This window comes from Notolepis coatsorum (assembly GCF_963971535.1).
Source record: "Notolepis coatsorum genome assembly, chromosome: 2".
In the NCBI taxonomy this organism is placed as follows: Eukaryota; Metazoa; Chordata; class Actinopteri; order Aulopiformes; family Paralepididae; genus Notolepis; species Notolepis coatsorum.
In genome coordinates, this window is record NC_140166.1 from 206,489,053 (window position 1) to 206,510,032 (window position 20,980).

Sequence of the window (20,980 nt, forward strand, 5' to 3'; positions counted from 1 at the left end):
CTGAGCAGAACACCCCAGTGAGTGAGCCCAGAGGTGCCTCCGGGAAATGCCTTGGTTGAACTTTGTACGAACTCTCCCATAAGGTCATACCTGTGGCAAGTTTTTCAGTATAGCTGCACAGACACAACAGATGCCTCTGTTTATGATATTAAGAGTTGTAGGTGGGGTTGTTGAGTTAGTGAACAGATTGGCAACTCAGAAGCAACTGAAAAGTCAAAGTGGAGTAAAATTTCTCTCAGGCTCCTTGTAGATAAAATAATGCCTTATACAATACATTAAATAGCTCCTCGAAATGTGTCCAAGTTCTCACTTCATTCCTAGCCATCTGTGGGAGGCATGTTGAAACAGAAGTGAAGTGGCCAATTACTCAAGGTGAGAGACATGACTCATCTAGCTATAGCACACTGAGGCTGGAACACATCTCCGGCACACTGGGAAAACCTCACACTTGTATCATCATATTCAGTACCATCTGGAATGGGATAGCATACTGTATCAAATATATTCAATCGTTTTTCAGTGTTTAGTTTAGTTTTTTTTCTAAATAGGATAATCTTGATGATTTCATCTGCCATATTTTTGGATGCAACAGTCTTGAACAAACGACATGCAGCTCGAAACTCTTAGGAGTCAGAAATGAACCCAACTGAATTCCTGTCTGAAACAACTCTCATACGCAATAATAATAATAATAATAATAATACATCGGATTTATATATCGCTTTTCCAAATGCTCAAAGACACTTTAACAAAACAAACAATATGGCGGCTGGGTGGCGCAGCGGACATTGCGCTCGTCACCGGTCTCGAATCCGGCTGTCAGCACTGCCTCCGGTTTGGGCCGACCGTCATACTGACTCAATTGGCAGAGTCAACGGGAGGAGAGTCGATGGGTGGTAGTCTGGTTGTTGTAAACAGCGACTCCTACAGGTCGGTCAGGGCGCCTGCACAGCAAAGACAGGAAATGGCGGGGGCAGTGTGAGCCTCCCACACGTTACACCTCGCCAATGAGAGTCCACGCTGGCAGGTGAAAAGAAGTGACTGACTGCCTCCACATGTATCGGAGGGGACATGTGATGGGCTTCTATCCTCCCTACGACCGGCCAGTGGGGGGCACATGCGAGCAACGACCAGGACAGGACAGGGAGAATTGGCACGGGAGGAAAATTGGGATGGGAGAAAAATCACAGAAAAAGGAGGAGAAAAAGTGGGCAAAAAACAAACAAAAAAAACAATACAATACAGTTTTAGTATAGAGAAATAAAAAAGGTGAGAAAGGAAGGAGTTCATGGGGTTGAAAGCAAGGGTAAAAAGGTGGGTTTTGAGGGCTTGTTTGAATGATGCAAGAGTGTCTGCATGACGGATATGGTTGGGAAGGGAGTTCCAGAGGGTGGGGGCAGCTGCAGCGAAGGCCCTGTCGCCCCAGCCCCCATACAATACAATTGTCATTTGAAAGGACCTCAGACTCAAAGACCATTTCTCAATACTCTCGTGTCCTTAAAATAGTAGGGTGTTCTCACAATTCAGCACAACACGAAGATCACAGTAACAGGCGCGTGTGTGCCGTCCACATAATGAACAGACCGGCCGGCGTCTCTGCCGTCCCGGGGATCTCCCGATGTGAACACAACACGGCCCCCATAGTTCTACAAACACAAGACAACTCAGACAAACAAGGACAACAAGCTAACCCAGAGCTCTGCATTTAAGTTTTATGAGATGAAGCTAGAGGATCGCGTGAGGAGCGGGTTCTTCTCAAATAGGCTATTTTTAAATCTGCATACTACAGCTCGGCGCACGGACGGAGTTAATGCATTATGCAGCCTTTCCTGCCGCTGCTCGATTTTCAGATTTTGCACTAGAACGGTAAAGGATAGCCCGCCCTGGAGCTACATTAAGGGATCATCTTCCTGCCTAGATTCAATTCTCCCCCTAATCTTCCCCCTAATAATTCGATTGTGTTCTTGTGGACATACTTAACCTTATGTGTCGGATGATAATAACCATTTGTTTGGTGCATTTTAGAGTTTGGTTGCAGGGAAGCAACTGGAAAACAGTAAAACGACACGAGTGGGGGGGGGGGGACTCTGATGGATTCTTGTAAAGTGATTAGTGTACAATTCCCTTGACATGGCATATGCATCATACATGCATTGTGTTGTGTATGTTTTACACCCCCCCCCCCCATCATTACCAGGGGATAATTAATCTTTTAGAATCCTTCATCATTACCACTATTTGTCACTGTACTCCTCCAGCCTGGTTGGTGATGTTCTGTCTGTTTTGTGTTTGTTATTTAGTCATTATAGAGTTAACGAGTTCGGATACGTCCTCCGCTGTCATCGGAGGACACTAAATCCTTGTCTTGTGTTATGCTGCCTTCAAATGGAACTTGTAAGTCTGTGGTCTCGACACGGGAAGTCGAGTACACACTATGCTTGGCGTTTAAGTGGTTATAGTCGCGAAGACACCGTTGCTAGGCAACTGGGCAATATATTTTGTATGCTTAAAAAACATCATCAGTACATCACAACTCGTGAATATGAGTTTTCATAAAACGTCCACTTACAAACTCATGAACAGCAGGTCTTCCTTATGGACGCCTCTAGTGAACGCGATAAACACGACCCTATTCGAAGGCACCATTAATTACAGCTCAATGGAATGATGTAGATGAAAAGATTTGCGGTGGGGATTGCAATAGGGATTTCAATTATTCAATGTGCCTCATTTAATTAAGTTGTAATTAACACAACACAGGGATCCATTGTCCTTTGGTGCCGTTCACTGGAGGGACATGTGTGAAGTGCAGTGAAGGGCCTCCTTGAGAAGTTACTGTACACAATCAGAGTTGGGAACCATTCAAAGCTGTGAGTGGAATAGTAGCTCAGGTACTTAATCAGAAGATAAAGACAACACTCCTCGCCTGGTGCAGGAATCCCTCCCAGAGACATTTCCTGTCCTTGTAAGGACATTCCCAAACGCCTGAACTCAACAAATCCTTCTCAGCCGCTTGGCCGGAATTACTTTCCGTTTGCACACACTGGACTAAACAACCACATGAAAATATGCTCGGGACGGTGAACATTAGGGAGAACACATTGCACTGTCTGGCAGGGAGACGGTCTTTAAACAAGGCAGCTGCGATAGAGTGAACTACTTATGGCTAATGTCGAGTAAGTCTAACTCTCACACAGAGCGAGGTAGTGATGGCACAGGGGGGAGTGAAGGAGAGGAGAGAACCAATGAAGAACAGACATTTGGAGAGGATGTACAGTACGTGGGTGAGAGAGAGAGAGAGAGAGAGAGAGAGAGAGAGAGAGAGAGAGAGAGAGAGAGAGGAGGGAGTGAGAGAGAGAGCAAGAGGGAGGGAGAGAGAGGAGGGGTGAGAGAGACAGCAATAGGGAGGGAGAGAGAGAGAAGAGGGGGTGAGAGAGAGCAAGAGGGAGAGAGAGCAAGAGGGAGGGAGAGAGAGAAGGGGGTGAGAGAGAGCAATAGGGAGGGAGAGAGAGAGTAGGGGGTGAGAGAGAGCAAGAGGGAGAGAGAGCAAGAGGGAGGGAGAGAGAGAAGGGGGTGAGAGAGCAAGAGGGAAGGAGAGAGAGAGAGGGGAGGGGGTGAGAGAGAGCAAGAGGGAAGGAGAGAAAGAGAGAGGAGGGGGTGAGAGAGAGCAAGAGGGAGGGAGAGAAAGAGAGAGGAGGGGTGAGAGAGCAAGAGGGAAGGAGAGAAAGAGAGAGAGAGGAGGGGGTGAGAGAGAGCAAGAGGGAGAGAGAGAGAGCAAGAGGGAGAGAGAGCAAGAGGGAGAGAGAGAGTAAGAGGGAAGGAGAGAGAGAGAGCAAGAGGGAAGGAGAGAGAGAGAGAGAGAGCAAGAGAGAGAGAAATAGAGAGAGAGAGAGGTGCGGCTCTGCCTGGACACAGGGAGAAGCGAGGGATGAGGATGGAGGAGAGGAGTGAGGACGGAGGAGACTGATTAAAGTAGATACCAGCAGGGGGCATAAACAGTAACTCTACGTCGTGTTTTCGATGCAGATTCATAACCTCTGTTCACCGCTGAGGGGGATACGCATGTAGTCGGCTCGGCAAGCTGCTCAGAACCTCTGGGGGGAATGTCTTGTAGTTGTAGCCCGACCACACTGCCTCTGGCTGACTCCAGGTTTGCAGCAAAACATAGGGAGAGGACATTATAATGGTTGGTTTTCCCCCCCCTGTGAAAACACTCAATAGTAATGAGTTTAAGAAGGCAACTGACATAATGCAGTTATCCTAAAACAATGTGTTTGAATATACGGTGAGGTAATTATCACAGAGAACGCAAGCACCACTGGAGAAACATACATATCTCATCTACGTTAATCTCCTATGTCATTGAATGGGAATGACCCTTTCAGTGAGGTTTTCAGAACGCTAAAATGCTAAATTGTATCCAGGAGATGGCAGTATGGCCATATGAGAGAGCCTGGCATAATTTCTTCTTTTTTTCCCCAGGCATACGGGGAAAGTATAAGCTCATGCTTGGATGTGAAAATCTCATTACAACATGAACAAAAGTTCAGCTGCACACAGAGCACAGAGGGGGGCTTTCACACTGAGGACCCAAGCCCAGATCCAAGTACACTTGACCCCAGAGTGTCCAGTTTGTTTGATTGGTGTGAACAGCCCAGGTCGACGTGAAAACGGTAGTCTGGAGTACGGTTCACCATTGAACTGAAGTGTGCTTGTTGTGTACAGAACCACATTACTAGTGTGAAAGCTGCTCGGCAGGGGAGTGGAGGGGGGCAATTGTACTCGAGGCACAGTACGAAGCCACCTCATATTATTCAGAGGAGAAGCAACGGTTTTGATTGGAGGATCAAGAAAAGAGTGTTTCTACTAGGGCTGTCCCCGACTAAGGATTTGTATAGTCGACTTGTAGTCGCCAAAATTGAAAATATATATATTTAAAAAAAATAAGTATAATTTTTTTTTTTTTTATCATTCCATTTGGGCTGTGGTGGGGGTGCTTAATATCTGAAGGAGTCGACGGAAGGCTTCTTGTTCTCTGCGAAAGCATGCAATTGGTCCACTGATAGATACATCTTGATATTTGTCTAGTCTAGTGTGTTCATTAGACGGGTGAAATCCTCTTTCAGTGCCTCTGTGCCTGTTTCCTTAGGCAGTTAGCCTCGCTGGTATGCGTGCCATTAGCGTTAGCCAGTGGCCACGCTTCTAGGCCTCTTTTCTTTTGGAAAGAATGATTAAAAAAATTATAATATATTTTTTTCATTCGACTAAGAGGTTGGCAGTCGACTACGGCTCCTTTCGATCGATTAGTCGAATATTCGACTAATGGGGGTCAGCCCTCGTTTCTACACTACCTGTACATGTACTGTAGGTTCAGCAATGTGACTTAACCGTCTTAAAACCTACAATAATCTACGGTGTGGATAGAACATCTAGCCCACAGAATCGACCATCTACCAGACCATCTGTCATCTTAAGGACCTCCGCACACACTCAGTCAAGCCGACACCAGAGGTGAGATTTCGATGTCTCCGGGCAATATTCTCTTGTACCACGACTGCTGATTTAGATCAATGCGATCTTGATGAAAAGCAGCATTTCTCATTGACCAAGCTGGCGGGATGTGGCAGGACGGCCCCTCTGACACCCTTTATCATTCTGGCTGAAATCCAAATGTCAGTAAATCGCAGTTATAAAGGTGGTCATAAACATCTAATGGCTAGTCATGAATATTTTAGAACCCTGAATATCACATGAAAAAAAAACGTCCTCTGGAAATCCACAGACAAAAGAAGCGACTCGGAAATGGCACAACGCAAGGCCCTTTTCTGGTTCTCGAGCTTTTCCGTAGCTTGATTGGATTGATTTGTCACTTGCAACAGAGAGCACGGCCACGGGGATGTGGATAATCCAATTTATCGCTTTGCCATTTATTACACATTTCTGTGGCTTTTGGGTCCAATGTCACATCGATTCCTTGATCGCTTGCTTAGCTGGGTCCTAATGAGCTGCCGTTTGAATCACTGCATAATCACCGGCCTAATTCACTCCCTAGCCTACCCACTCTGTCTGCTCGCCATTAAAAAACGGAATGGACTGAGACACCGCTCTCCGAGCTGACAATTAGTAACATCATCCTTGAAGCGGCGTGTCAAGATTGTGTGTATTAGGGCTTCAATAAATGATATTTCTCTCGTCCACACACGCACGCACACACACACACACACAGCGGCAATGCGTGACAGATTGCCATTCCTGGTGACGAACAGCTGTTTGGCAGTTTATTTAGCTGAAATGGTTACATAAGTCATGGAATAGTAAGCAGTGGGGTCTTGTAGCGATTCCCAGCGGCTTGTTTTATTTGTATAACACGCCCCAGGACTCATTTAAGTAGGATATTTTTATAATTTATTTTTTTACTGTTTGCCACTCAGACCACATTATAGCCTAACCGCGTACCGACCTTAGACGTTCAGATGTGTGGACAGGCTCGAGGACGAGGACAGATGGGGGACAGACGATAGAGCAAATAGCAACAGGTGAGGGTTTAGCTCCGCCCCCAGATCAACCTGTCTCCATGACATTCATCGAGCTTGAGACGAGGCTTAGCGTAAACAAAGGTCATATTTGTACGAGGGCTTATGGACAAATCTGGAACCAAACTAATCAAGCCATTGGAGGACAAATAAAGCCCAGCGTGTTTGCCTTCACTTCATCTGGTGGTCTATAGACTATTGCAGTGTGCAGTTTTCAAGGTTTCCACCTGTTAAATCCAGGAAATATATAGAAATATGTGTGCTGTTGCAGTAAACGTATGGGATATTTTCAGGAGGCCTTCTTCACTCACATCGTGAAGTGAAACATCACTCTCTATCACAATGGGGGGGGAAAAAACGACAGGCACATTTTTTTTCAGACAACATTTCTTTAATACAAAGTCAACATATCTACATACACAGTGGTTTTAAACCAATTATTGTTCAGTTAGAAGTAACAGTTTGAAAGCGATAGCACTTGGCCCTCATACAAAGGAAAACTATTTTGCTGAGTTTGGGTTTTGTTTTGTTTTGTTGGCTGTCGTATGTATACGTTCTATTCTTTTGTTGTAATTTTCTCTTTTGTTAATCTCCCCCCCCCCACCCCCCCACCGACGGCGACATGTTCCAGTAATTTGGCGGCTGTTGTCAAAAGTCTGCATCTTTACACAAAGTCAAAAGAGTAACGCGCCGCACAAGCTTTCCAAAGACTTCCGCGGGTTCAGTTTGGCGTGAGGCCTTCGTCTTCTAGCAAGTTCCATCGGGAAAAGTCCTCAATTTCGAAGGTTCAGTTCGTTATGAAATGCCGTTCAGAAGCATGTGCCGGGAACGTGAGTTCACAGCAGGTTTCTATTGTTCTCTATTGTTCTCGTCCTTCATTTGGTCTCTGTGTCGCACGGCTCTCGTTTGAATTCAGTCCTGATTTTTTTCCTTCCTGCACCCAGTAAAAAAAAATAAAACACATGGCGAAAACAAAACGAAACAAAAAACACGGTTTGGTTATATTATACAAGGCTCAAAATGTGCTCAGGAGCAAATAAATCATTGTGTCATGTTTCAGGGGCAGTGAGCAGCCAAGCGCGGTCTGAACCCCCCCCCCCCCCCCCCCCCCCCACCCCCTACTGCCATCGCCGACTGTCTATAGTGTGGCCATTAGCTAAGTAGCGAAGCCGCCATTTGTCCACGTGCCTACAGTCTATCTGCGCTCTGACGCCTTCGCCTTCTATTTCTGTAGCTTTGAGACGAGGTTGGCATGTGTCCCAATACGGTTCAAATGCATGTAGCCAGCGGGGGGATTAGTGGCAGCGAAAATAACAAAGCAAGGGGGGGTATCAGGACAGGGGGGGGGGGGGGGGTATCAGGTCAGGGGGGGGTACCAGGACAGGGAGCAGCGTGGAGTAAGAATGTCACAGAAGGAAAAAAAACAGGCTTCACAAACACCAGGAACCTGGAAAATGAGCCAGAATCTCAAATCTTTGTTAATTCTGTCTGGACTTGAATCACGAGAGAGAGAGCTTGAGGGTCAAATTATACAAATACATATAATCTATATATTTGTTTATTTACAGGTATTATATTCTGGATCATAGTTGATATCTAACAAATGAATGATCACGTTATGTCTGAAATAGAAGGAAAGGAAAAAAAAAGAGATAAAAAAGAAAACAAATAAAAACTGGGAGATCCTAATCTGTACGTAGTCACAGGGTACAGTCATGTCAAGTTGGGCGCGTTGAGATCAAAAACAAAAAGAGGGGTAATCGTGTAATTCTCCTCAGATTTCATGTTTTGTAGAATGGTTTCACTACTCGTAAAAATAAACAAACAAAAAACAAATACTAAACGCCTACAACTTAATGATAATAAGAATCTCAACAAGGTTTAAAAACCACCATCTCCTTATCGGCACAGGTCTACCAAGTGGTAGGAGTTAGGAAGGGATGCAGGTCACATCACCTTCACTGTTTCAAAAGAAACAAACTACATTTCCCAAGGTTAAGGTTATGGTTAGAAAAAAATACTAAAATAAAAAATAAAATAAAAATTCCATCATATTTTCAACAAGAGCAATTCAGTTTCAGGATGGTACAAAAAAATTAAGAGGAGAGAACTTAATTCATACTAGGTGTTTGGATATATCTTTATATTCTGCATTTAAATATATATGTATGTGTGAATGTGTGATATATACGCTTATATTCACACGTACACACACACATGTTATACTTAGCATTTCTACAGTGAAAAAATAGAATGTCTTTTTAACGTAATATGAACAAATAAGCATTTATTTTTTCCTGCTAATAAAAAAAAATTTGATACAATATCTCTGTTAAAAAAACTAAACAAAAAAAAACCAAAACAAAATAAAAAGTCAGCTATGTAAAGTAAATAATAAAGTCATCATAATACAACATTAATGTTTCATAATGTTACAATAACAATAAGGCTTTTTTGGAAATAAGAAAGACTACACACAGTACTGTTCATCGCTCCATTTGTGTGCATACCGATCAAAACCCCTTCACAGAATCCATTGTAAAACCATACACCCATGTATACCAAAGCACTGACCTCTGAGAAAAATAAAATCGGGAGAGTCGAAAGCTTGATTTTTATCAGACACATATACATAATGCGTAGAAGAATCCAACCTATAATCTGTTTTGGGATCTGGTTAGAGTATTTGTGTGTGTGTGTGTGTGTGTGTGTGAATGTCACTATCACATCATGGCATCGTCATCCAAGATGGCCGCCTCTTCTTCTGTCACCCGCAGAGGCATCACCCCCCCCCACCCCCCAAAAAAAAGACAACAACAGAGAAAAACAGAGAGAGCATCCTTTTACTTGTCTGGCCCCTCGCAGAGCGTATAGTATATAGTGGAACCGTAGGGCGGTTTTTCAACTACTTCAAGTACCGTTTTTTGTAAGCGCAGAAGGACTGCGCCACTCGTGAGCGACGTGCGTCCCGTGAAAGAGGCGAGTCACAGAGGACGCCCCCCCCCCCCTCCCCGGGAGACAGAGGGTCTAGACGAGACATGTGTCGATGCGCTTTTCAGTCACTGACACCTGGTCGTGCGAGCGGGTTCTCAGCGCTGGCACCTTCTTTTTCTCCGTTCTCAAACCAAAGACTCAGACTTATAGCATTACACCAGATAAGCAGCATGTTTGGTTTTGACAGAAAAGTAAAAGAGAAAAAAAAAAAAAAAGAAAAAGATTTACAATTAATCGTAAGACGAAAAAAAGTTATAAATGATGATGATGGTTGTTGGTCACTGTACACAGAGAAAGCCCGGTTGCCGTTGTAATTTTTTGTTGTTGCCGGATGCGATCCTCGTTCTGGTGGTTCCATCCATTCCGTAGCTCACATCTCGCTCAAAATGGTGGACGATAGACCGGAGTCCCGTGACACGATGGTTCCGAGGGGAGGAGTAATCGCAAAGCGTCATATGGGACACGGTAGCCGATCACACGACACCATCTCCCGCCGTCTCTATGGTGACTGCAGCTAAGATGTATTTCAAGGGATACTTTATAAACACGTTGGGGGGGGGGGGGGGTTGGGGTTGGGGTTGGGGGGGGGGTTTGTCCTCAACAGCACCCTCATGGTTTGCAATTCCATGTGCTCAGGAAACTGATTTGGTATATGGCAAGAATTGGTGATTCGTGGAAGTGGATTTAGTTTACCGTTGTCCCTTGATGTTGACGTGGTCCTCGCTTCCCTCCTGGACAACCAGTAACTGTAGTGACTTCTTCGCCTAAAGGGTTAAAGAACGGACTTTCTTGTGATTTTTACTTGAAGAGGTGGAGGGTGGGGGGGGGGCATCAGACTACTGGTAACATCATGTGTAGGACAGAACAGAATCTCAGGGAGGAGGATTGATACCAAATCTGAGTATTCTCATGATAGTCCATAGTTTTTTTTTTTATCTGTCTCTCTCTCTCTCTCATTTCAATGACCAAAGTTTGAGGACAATCATCTGTATTCACACATAGGCAACCGCAATTTTGGTCATCTCTCTTGATATTACTGCTCAAAAAACATTGATAAAGTTGTAGGAACCCCCCCCTCCCCCGCCCCCCTTAACCCATTAGATACAAAAAAAAAAGAAAAAAAAGAAAGTCACCCCGATCTAAGCTACATCCATCCGTCCACTGATGATTTTTGCTTCTTCTTCGCCGTCAATTCTCCCTTCGCCGACTGTTTGTAGGACATAGATCGTTTTTTGAAAAGAGATGTCCACGAAATGTTTACAACGTCCTCCACATCGAAACACTTGAGGTAAGGTTAGTCCCAACACTCTGATCCCAAACCCCACAGCTCCAGCCACGGCTTCCATCCAGTGAGGAACGCCGGTCTTCCTGGCGATGGGAGCTTCCCTCTCACCGAGTGAGGAACGCTGCTCTTCCTGGCGATGGGAGCTGTCCTCACTCGTGCAGAGGTCCCTTAGATCCAATTGGAATTTCTGACTGGATTTTTCTAAACGAGCTTCTTCTAAACATCTACACTTAGGTCCTGTTGGGTGGTTTTGCGTTCCAAGTGGTATCATCATGATTGTTGTTGTTGTTGTTGTTGTTGTTGTTGTTGTTGTTTTTGTTGTTGTTGTTGTTGTTGTTGTTGTCATTTCAAAATATCAAGCAGGTTTCTATGGCTCAGGAGACTGTTGAGGGGGGCACAGGGTTTTGGGGGGGACGAGATGGCTTTTTACGTTGCATAGTGATCAAAGCTTCCTAAGTACTCCAGACCCGCCTGGTAGCAGAACTGATACTCATCCTGGATGAACAAAACACAAAGACGGCACCAAATTAAATGTCAACAATAAATTCAGAAGTATATTCAAGTTTAACATAATCTTAACATAAACGTTTCATGCTGTTCACAAGAGGAACTGTTGATGACAAAACACTTCAGAGGCATCAAGTAATCAACCAGACAGCCGAAGCCAATTTGAATTCATCTTAATTTTCCATCTAGGTTGTGTTGGTGTGAGGTCTTATTCAGGCTGTGTTGGTGTGAGGTCTGTGTTGGTGTGACGTCTCATTCAGGCTGTGTTGGTGTGACGTCTCATTCAGGTTGTGTTGGTGTGACGTCTCATTCAGGCTGTGTTGGTGTGACGTCTCATTCAGGCTGTGTTGGTGTGAGGTCTGTGTTGGTGTGAGCTCTCATTCAGGTTGTGTTGGTGTGACGTCTCATTCAGGTTGTGTTGGTGTGACGTCTGTGTTGGTGTGACGTCTCATTTAGGTTGTGTTGGTGTGAGGTCTGTGTCGGCGTGAGGTCTGTGTCGGTGTGAGCTCTCATTCAGGTTGTGTTGGTGTGAGGTCTGTGTTGGTGTGACGTCTCATTCAGGTTGTGTTGGTGTGAGGTCTGTGTTGGTGTGACGTCTCATTTAGGTTGTGTTGGTGTGAGCTCTCATGCAGGTTGTGTCGGTGTGAGGTCTGTGTTGGTGTGAGGTCTGTGTCGGTGTGAGGTCTCATGCAGGTTGTGTCGGTGTGAGGTGTGAGGTCTCACCTCGGTCTGGACCATGGCGGGCCTCTGTGTCCGCAGCATCTTGACCGTCTGGAAGATGTCCACCACGCCTTCATAGCGCATCCTCTCCAGCACGATGCTGAGGGTGATGAAGACGCCGGTCCGGCCAACCCCCGCACTGGTAAACACACACGCAATAAACAAGGCTGTAATAAATATGGCCACACACACACACACACACACACAGTACATTGTATACTTCTCAGCCTCAAGTGAGATCATACAATGCCCAGGATGCCTGAATCGAGACCCCCGCCCCCTCTAAATTCTTCAAGCTGCTGCGTTCCACTCCCAAGACGTGGTATTTCTAGGAAAAAGGTTTTCCTTTAGCGCCCCAGAAACACCAGTCAGTCATGCTCTGTGTTGTGTGACAGTTTTAAAGCAGGGAGCTCAGATGATGATGGGGAGGGAGAGGTAATCTTGATGTGAGAGGAATGCCGGAGATCCACTTTGATGTGCGCCCACGGACCAGGAGGAACACAGAATGAACCATGGCACGCGCAGGGGATTCACACGCTCGCGCTCACATATACACATGCGCGACCCCCCCCGCGATATCTGATGCGCGGAGAAACGGAAGCAACAGTCACACATGCGTATCCACATCTCGTCTCATTAAAGCCCCTCCGACCCCACGCATTGAAAACCGCTCCCTGCCACCGGCTCCAGAAATAGGGTCTGGAGTCTTAACGGTAATCCCGAAATACTTGAGGCCTGTCTCTCTAAGCTGCTTTGGTGTGAAATGACTTCCACTTCACCAATGGAACAATAATTGATATGACAACAGATTTATTCGTAGGGCCTCCTCTTTCCTCCGGTGCGATTTCGCCAGATGCTAGAAGACTAAAGACGGCGGACCGGTGTGGAGTGGGAGCTCGTTTCCGAAACTTGATGGAAACAAAAGGCGCCGGTCTTGACAATAAATCAAGATGACCTAAACTCACCGCTTGGCGAGTGGACGGTATAGCGGTGGGGGGGGGGGGGGGCTTCATGAGGCTTTCGGGAGGAGAAACGAGGACCGCGCCTTTCTTCCTCCTCCCTACGAGACCCCCCCCAAAACCCCCTCCACCGGCCTCAGCACTCCCTGCGGTTGGGGCTAAACCCAAAGCCTCTTCCCTGGGAGACGGTCACAGTTTGTCACATGGGTTCTTAAAACTCAGCCGGAGAGCTCTCCCTCTCTCTCTCTCCTTCTGGAACCGATAGACGTCCAAATCTCTACGGTTGCCGAGCCGCCGCGAGAAGAGTGAGAGGATTTGGTGTCCCCGTTCAGAAGTAATCAGGCAATTAATGACAAAAAGCATGTGGCTCTATTAGATAGTGGATATTGGGGGGGGGGGGTTAGAGGACGGAAGGGAGGAGGAGAAGGGGAAGGGGGGATTAAGAAATCGGTGGAGGGATGACAGACGGGGGACAAGGGAGAATGGAGAGAGAAAGAGCGACTAAGCTTTTCACTCTGGGATGACGATGCGCGCGGAGGCGGCAGCGCTAACAGTACAGTTCCCCCCGGATCCCACGACGGACGCCGTCGTCTCAGCGCTAGGCAGTGCATTGTGGGAGGTTCAGAAATGGCGTTGTGTATTTCTTGCCTAAAATGTTGTCAGAAACTATTTAGTAAACCCCTCAGGTGGAAATAGAGAATGTTCACGAGCAAGCCGCATAATGGTATGCAGAGAACCAGGGACCGCCTGACTAAATCAAATCAAATCTAATGTATTTGTAAGGCCTGACATACACACGTTAATGTCCCAATTATGTGTACATGCAATAGCAACTGGGGTACAATAGCAACTGGACTAGCAGTGCCATTATCCAATCAGGTGCATTCCACTATAGGAACCTCTTTTTTGATTGGTTGAAATGGAAAAAGAGTCTGTTGCTAGGGTCACCCATCAGACAGCGGGTCTCCTGGCGTCCTTTCCTTGTCGGATCTGATTGGAGACGTGCCGTAAGGAGGGAAGGAGAGTGAGATGGAGAAAAAGGGAGAGGAGGAGGTCTGAGGAGGAGACGGATGAGTGAAGAAACTGACCGAGTCGCCTCCTCATTTGTAACTCAACAACCTTAGACCACGACACACCTCAGGAAAGAATAACCATGTCCTCTGCTCACTGACGGAGAGGATGCAACAAACACTGGTATTTGTTCATTTTTAAGGCCCTTATTGGTAAGCTACCTACTTATACTACAACACCTTTAACACTACACATTTACATTTAGTAATTTAGCTGAACACTTTTATCCAAAGCGACTTACAGGTTCTGTACGACAAGTCAGCAGGAAGGGTACAACTCTTTCAGCTGAGTAACAATGTTCATCAAACAGTGTTGAAACTTGGGTTCTGCAGTGTTGAGTGCATAGTAGAGACATATTCGTATAGTAGGTAGTAGGGATGCTCGATATTGGCTTTTTTACCGATACCGATACCGATACCGATACCGATATCAACCGATACCGATATATGCAGGGTTTCCCCCCCAAAAAACTGAATAATTTCAGGTAACTAATAATTTCACTGGATATATATAACAAATATTGTTATTGTTTTTTTCTTTTTTTAAACCGATACCGATATTTTCCGATATCACATTTTACTGCCGATATCGGCCGATAATATTGGTCGGCCGATAATATCGGACATCCCTAGTAGGTAGTAATATAGACAAGGAAGATAAATTAGTGTCAAAGTGTCAAAGTGCATTTTACAAAGTAAAAGACAGTAAGAAGGTTAGTAGTTCTTTTTTTAACGCTCCAACTGAGGCTGGATGGGGTTGTGGTACTTACACCATGGTACACCATATTCAATCTATTTATTACTATTATCTATTTATTTATCTATCTTATTTATCTATTTATCCATTCTTTATTACTAAAAGATTTGCACAACCTCTATAAAGAAATAATTTTCCATCGATACGTTCCCGTTTTATACCGTGGTGAATATGAGTGTTATATCGGAATGATCTGGGATAATTCCTGTGAGGCTATTTATAAGGCGCAACGCTAATAACGTTAAATACTTAAATCCATTGGCGTTTCGTCCCTACACACGCTACAGTTAAAAATCCAAATGCATATGATCGGTATTATGTTCCCTCATGAATGCGTGAAAGGGGGGGGCGGGTCGTTTGTGATTAATTGATTGCCAATAACGGCATTCGTTATTACCACAACATACACTGATCTGGGGTATGGCTATGAAATCCTTGCACGATCAAGCTTCTCTCTGAGTACCCGTCTCCTGGCGCTGACCAAGGTGATGGATGCCTCGGGGTCTTGGCCAAGCTTGTAGTGACTGCTCTACATGCACCTCCGAGGCATTGGATCAGTTATTCACCGCCGTCTGTCCGTGGTCCTGTCAACTGATTAACAGACTGTTAACAGATTAACAGTCAACGCGGTTTCATTGCTGGGTTAAGTACTTCTATTCTATTCACATAATACGCTTACTTCATATATCTACTCCATTCACATATATGCCTACCACTTGTATCTATTGCTATGTCCGCCTACTACAATCTCATGAGCTGTCTAACGCCTGTCCCGTCTCCCTGTCTTCCTATGACTTGCTGTCCTGGAGTGTTGACCGGAGTGTTGGACGTCCCGTGACGAAGGCCGGGAGATTGCGACCCCCTCTGCGTGCCCCCCTGTCTTCGGAGGTCTCGTAGTGGTGACCGGAGTGCCGGATGTCCCGCGATGATGTCGGGGAGTTCGCGACCCTCTCTGCGCCACCCCCCTTCCCCCTGTCTCCGGCTGTCCCTGAGCAACGACCGGAGTGTTGAATGTCCCGTGACTAAGACGGGGAGGACGTGACCCTCTTGCGCCGCCCCTGTGCCTCAAATAGATCCGCTATCAACTCTATCTTTAATCTTTCAAAATGTTCAGTTGCTATCGCTATTAGCTCTATCTTTAATTTTTCAAAATGTACAGTTGCTATTGCATGCACTCATCTGTGTCTCACCACACACATGAGTGCATGCTTACCAACTGTCCGTCTGCAACACTACTATCACCGACATCTAAGAAGGGAGATCCCCCCTTGAACGGCCCTTCTAAGGTTTCTCTCCTCCACATTGCCTGTGGAGCTTTTTTTTCCCTATTGTTAGGTTTTAGTGAGTTTTTCCTTACCTTCGCGTGGGGTATGTCTGGGAGTGCTTGCATTCTTTCATTTATTTGCATTCATCTAAAAAATGTTTGGACCCTATGGTGTTCTTGTTCTGTTCTTGACTTATTGTTATGTTGTCTTCTTGACTTGTTTAAAGAAGACCTGTACGGCCCATGGGGACATTAACGTGTGTTGTCGGGCCCTATAAATAAATTTGATTTGATTTTGATTTGATTTGAAATTGACGTCAAATTGCTCTTACCTTTGGATTTGGATCAATTTTTTTTTTGATCGCCACCAGGTAGATCATAAGTCCATTTGGCACATGCCATAACCCTATACAGCATAATGAATCCGGCATCCCAAAAAGTATTCCATGCGATCGGGTGAAGCCCTCGCTTCAGGCTAACAGAAAAGTCCGCCCGGAGCGTTTTCAGTGTGACACTAGGTCTGCAACAGGGGTTACTGCATTCTCGAGACAGCGCCACTACCAGGATCTGGCCGGTACGCGTGTATATTTTCCCCTAAGGAGTTTCACTTCCGCGTTCGGTTTGCGCGATCTGATTGGCCAACTGACGTTTTTTTCAGTGGCAATCGCGTTACTCCTAACAATCGTGCCAGCAGGCTGTTACCCTAACCCTAACCTTAACCAACTAACCCTAACCTTAACCCTAACCGTAACCAACTAACCCTAGTCCTAACCTTAACCCTAACCTTAACCAACTTCGAAAGAGAGCGACTTCGAAAGAGTTGCCAAGCTTAACCAGTTTGTTAGGAGTAACGCGATTGCTGCTGAGAGAAACGTCAGTGGCCAATCAGATTGCGCAAACCGAACGCGGAAGTGAAACTCCGTTGGGGCAAATATACAGGCGGCCGGTACTACACCTTCGGAGTCCCAATATGCCTTTTCCAGGCAAAATACAGCTCCGTGACATGGAATAGGATATTAATATCGTAAAAAAGGAAAGACGACACAGAAACGAGAATCTTCGTTTTTCCGGCACTCAACCGCTGGGCAACAGAAACAAAGATTCTCGTGAACGGCACCAGTTTAGGTCCAGTTTACTCAGAACAGGGTAAATCTACATTTTGCTACGACGCCCCCCTGGCTCATGGAATGAACGAACTCCCAACGGTCCTTAAAGCTTGAGATTCTCCCCTCTGTTGCAGAGTTTAAAACCTTGATCTCAAGGTGTGATCTCTGTATGAATACACTCGACGTGACTGTAAATGAGGGAAAGTCTGTCGCCTTTCGAGTTTAAATAAAGGTTTGAATATAGTCGTAATACACACAAACGGTGGGTCTATTCGCGCTGTGCGCGAGTCACGTCTGCGAAGCCGGTCCCTCAGCGCCTCAGACATTTCCTCCATCCCATAACACCCCTCGCAGTGCGAGGACATAACTCAGCCCTATTGAGGCTCCTCTGACACGACCTACAGCTCCCCAGGGGGCATTCAATGGGCAGAGTGACATCACCACTGTTTAACACGGAGGTGATGTAATGCTCGGATGATGTCACGTCGTGTCGATGTGCGAGACCTTGAGGATTATACATCACCCCCCCCCCCCCCCCCCCCCCGTGCGCGGGATGCTAATCAATCCTTGGATGGAGGTGAACGCGCTCAGCGCAAAGTATCGGTTAGAAGGACCTCCGCGGTTTTGGGAATGTTTGAAGGAAGAAAAATGAAACCAAAATAAACAAAGATGGATTCCTGCCTTCGACGTGAAGCCGCTGAAGTGACGCCGTCAGGTTGAAGGATGTCCCGGCGGCACCAGAACCATAATGAATATGAATAATCTAGTAATTTCTTTGGGGGGGGGGTGGTCATCATCGATTTGCTATCAAGTCCCGCCGAGCTATAGTAACGACAAAGGTTACCTTGGATACCGCAGAGGTGATAAAAATGCATGGCGGGAGGAGGGAGGAGGTCGTAAAAGAAATTAAAACGGCTGTATCATTTCACGCGCCTCCCCTTTTGCAAATGCCACGCCGCATCGCAGGCTGATCAATTATGGAGGAGATGTGCCGGCGGTGCGACGGCGGCGCTGTGTCTCCTGCAGTGGCCATAAGGAGAGGGGGAGGCGTGGATCATGTCTGATGGTGCCATTAAGGATGCACCTTGGGAAACACTGTAATCCCCTTAACCGCCAGTCACATTCCCCTCCGACACGCTGGGGTCTGCACACACGTTGCCCCGCTGTCGCTCCCAGCTCCGACATGTTGATGATGTTTACGCTGCCGCTCACCGCCACGAGTTATTATCCTCATATGTACTCATATGTCTGAGCCTGAGAGGAGTTATGGTTATTTTTTATTTTTTTTGTATGAGAAATGTATTACACTGTGAAAAGGGGTTCCGTTTTGAGAAGAAAACATAGCGTAGGCTGTGTTATTCGCTGCGTGACTGGTTGAGAAGGCGGGGGGGGGTAACAACAATGTCTCAGAAGGCCAGAGACGCGAGGCTCAAACCTGTGGGCGTGGCCATCAAACATGTGGGCGTGGCCGTCAAACATGTGGGCGTGGCCCTCAACACGCATCCCAAACCTTCCCTATATGGAGGTGTAGTGGTTACTGTACGTCATTGTTGTTTCCGGCCGGTCCACCTCGCTTGAAATTGCAATGTATTTCCAATGGACACATTTCTAAATCGTCTCGTTTAAAACAAATAAAGCATGAACATTGGCATGGTGTACCTTTCTGTGTGTATTCATCCACAAGCTCAACATGAAACAGTTAGCAATTAATCGTAAAATAATTACGTATAATTTTATGTCAACCAAAAATGCTTAAACAATAATGTTAGTGATAGAGGGAAAGCTTGCCAATGTTCACGAGGCAGAATTATTACAATAGCCGATAATACATTTTCCCAATGATAAATCCCTAAACGGGTGGACCGCGCGGGAAACTAAAGTGACGTCAGACTACACCTCCCTATTGACGATGGACTTGACACTTGACACTTTTTCTTTTGTAAGTTGCTTTGGATAAAAGCGTCCGCTAAATGACAAAATGTCTAAATTACTTTTTGGATTCATAGAAAGGTTTGTGGTTTTACATTCAAATTGAGATCTTATAGGATATCTACTAGTTGAGTGTCCATTAAAAAAGTATCCACCTGAAAACCTACCCCTGAAAACACCTGCACTGTTGCATATAGGTATATAGGCTGATTAACCTTTCACCTTTGGCTACATTCAAACGGTTTGCAGGTAACGGTTACCAGAGGGGATAGGGTTAGGTCTCCCGGATGACATCATCAAGGGAGAGCTTTCGTCAGATCGTGGATCTAGTTTTTTGGGATAAACTAGTTCCTTGTTCACAGATTCCAACCGAAGTGTCCAAGGTCAGACAGTAGGAGAATAATGGTGAAGTCTTATTTTATATAAAATACACACACAAACACAAACACCCTTTCTTTAGAGAACACAGCTGTTACCAGGCAACCATGAAAGGGTCTCGCTGGCCGTCTTGTTTCTTCCCCTGAGTGTAACAGCACTATATCAACACTATATATAGAGGGGGGGGGGGTTAGGCCCTTTGACGTCAATGCAAAATGCTCGGCCGTTCCTCGTTTATTTTGGCCTCTTTGTTTTTCAGGCGTGTTTCGGGGGAGGGGGGGGGGGGGGTCGAACCTGTCTCAACTTGAGCCGCGTCACGCTGCGTGTTGATGTCATCCTCTTATTAAACTTTGTGTTGCTTAGCGACAAAGAGGATGTCTTGCTTCTTTGTGCTCCTGTTCTCTGTGTATCAGCGATGCTCACGGCTGTGTTTCTAGCACTTGATTAGGAAGGAGAAGCAAGGATTCTGATCGTGGCCCCTAATGAAGAAGCAAGCATTTCTGATCGTGGCCCTAATGATGTTTGTGGTTCAGAGTATAACTTTAGGGGGGAAGCGTCATGGTTAACACTGTCGCCTCACAGCAAGAAGGTCCCGAGTTCGATTCCCGCTTGGGGACCAGGTTGCCAGGTACCCAGGTGGGGGTATCTCCCGGGCCTTTTTGTGTGGAGTTTGCATGTTCTCCCCCCCGTGCTCGCAAGGGTTTCCCCTCCAGAAAAAGAGATATAAACCCAATGGTTTATGGACAGAAGCACTTGGATTGGTCCCTGGGCGTGGCCCCACGCCGCCCGCAACCCATATCGGCTCCCGGCGGCCCTTGGGGGGACGACGACGGGATGGGTTGACTCCAAAAAAAAGCATGAAGATGCATGTGTGTTTCCTACAGTATGTGTGTCACTGAGTGAAGTAGGGTGGGACGAATCAGGTGAATGGAATATGCCACCAATTAAAAATCTGTTTGATCAGAGAAATGATTCCATGCTCAAGTGGTCAATACAGTACTAACGGGAGGGGCAGTGTGCCTTACCTGCAGTGGACAGAGATTGGTCCATCTTGTCCAAACTGCTCCTTGGTTTTATGCACCTGGCCAATGAAATCGATGAAGCCCTCCCCAGACTTGGGCACGCCCTGCTCCGGCCAATCAGTGAACTGGAACTGCCTCACTGTCCTGGACTGTCCGTCCTGTAAAGATAAGGATGGAGCGGTAAAGATCAGAAATAGAGGCACAGATATGGAGAAATAGAGAGAGAATGGGGGGGGGGGGGGGGGGGGGGGGGGTCAGAGAAGATCTTTATCATTGAGTCACAACTTTGGGATGGAGTTTCAACTTTTGGAAGTCAACAAGCAATAAGCTGATGTTCTCTGCTGCTACTCTGCTGCTTCTCTGCTCTGCTTTCTCTTCACACCTTTCTGTCTTCCTTCCGCCGCTGTGTTACAATGAGTAACACACACACACACACACACACACACACGACACACA

The 20,980-nt window shown here is 46.1% G+C and overlaps 1 protein-coding gene across 1 annotated transcript in view; it reads right to left on the minus strand.

Moving 5' to 3' along the window:
- Nucleotides 1-10,676: 10,676 nt before the first annotated feature.
- ptprsa (protein tyrosine phosphatase receptor type Sa) overlaps nucleotides 10,677-20,980 on the minus strand; it is a gene marked incomplete at its 5' end in the record, with an annotated part of 191,343 nt that continues 181,039 nt past the window's right edge. Inside the window, 3 exons of the mRNA XM_084308481.1 lie at nucleotides 10,677-11,307; nucleotides 12,043-12,178; nucleotides 20,528-20,682. Of these exons, the coding sequence (XP_084164607.1) occupies nucleotides 11,239-11,307; nucleotides 12,043-12,178; nucleotides 20,528-20,682 (360 nt within the window). The 3' untranslated portion in view covers nucleotides 10,677-11,238. The remainder of the gene's footprint in view (nucleotides 11,308-12,042; nucleotides 12,179-20,527; nucleotides 20,683-20,980) is intronic.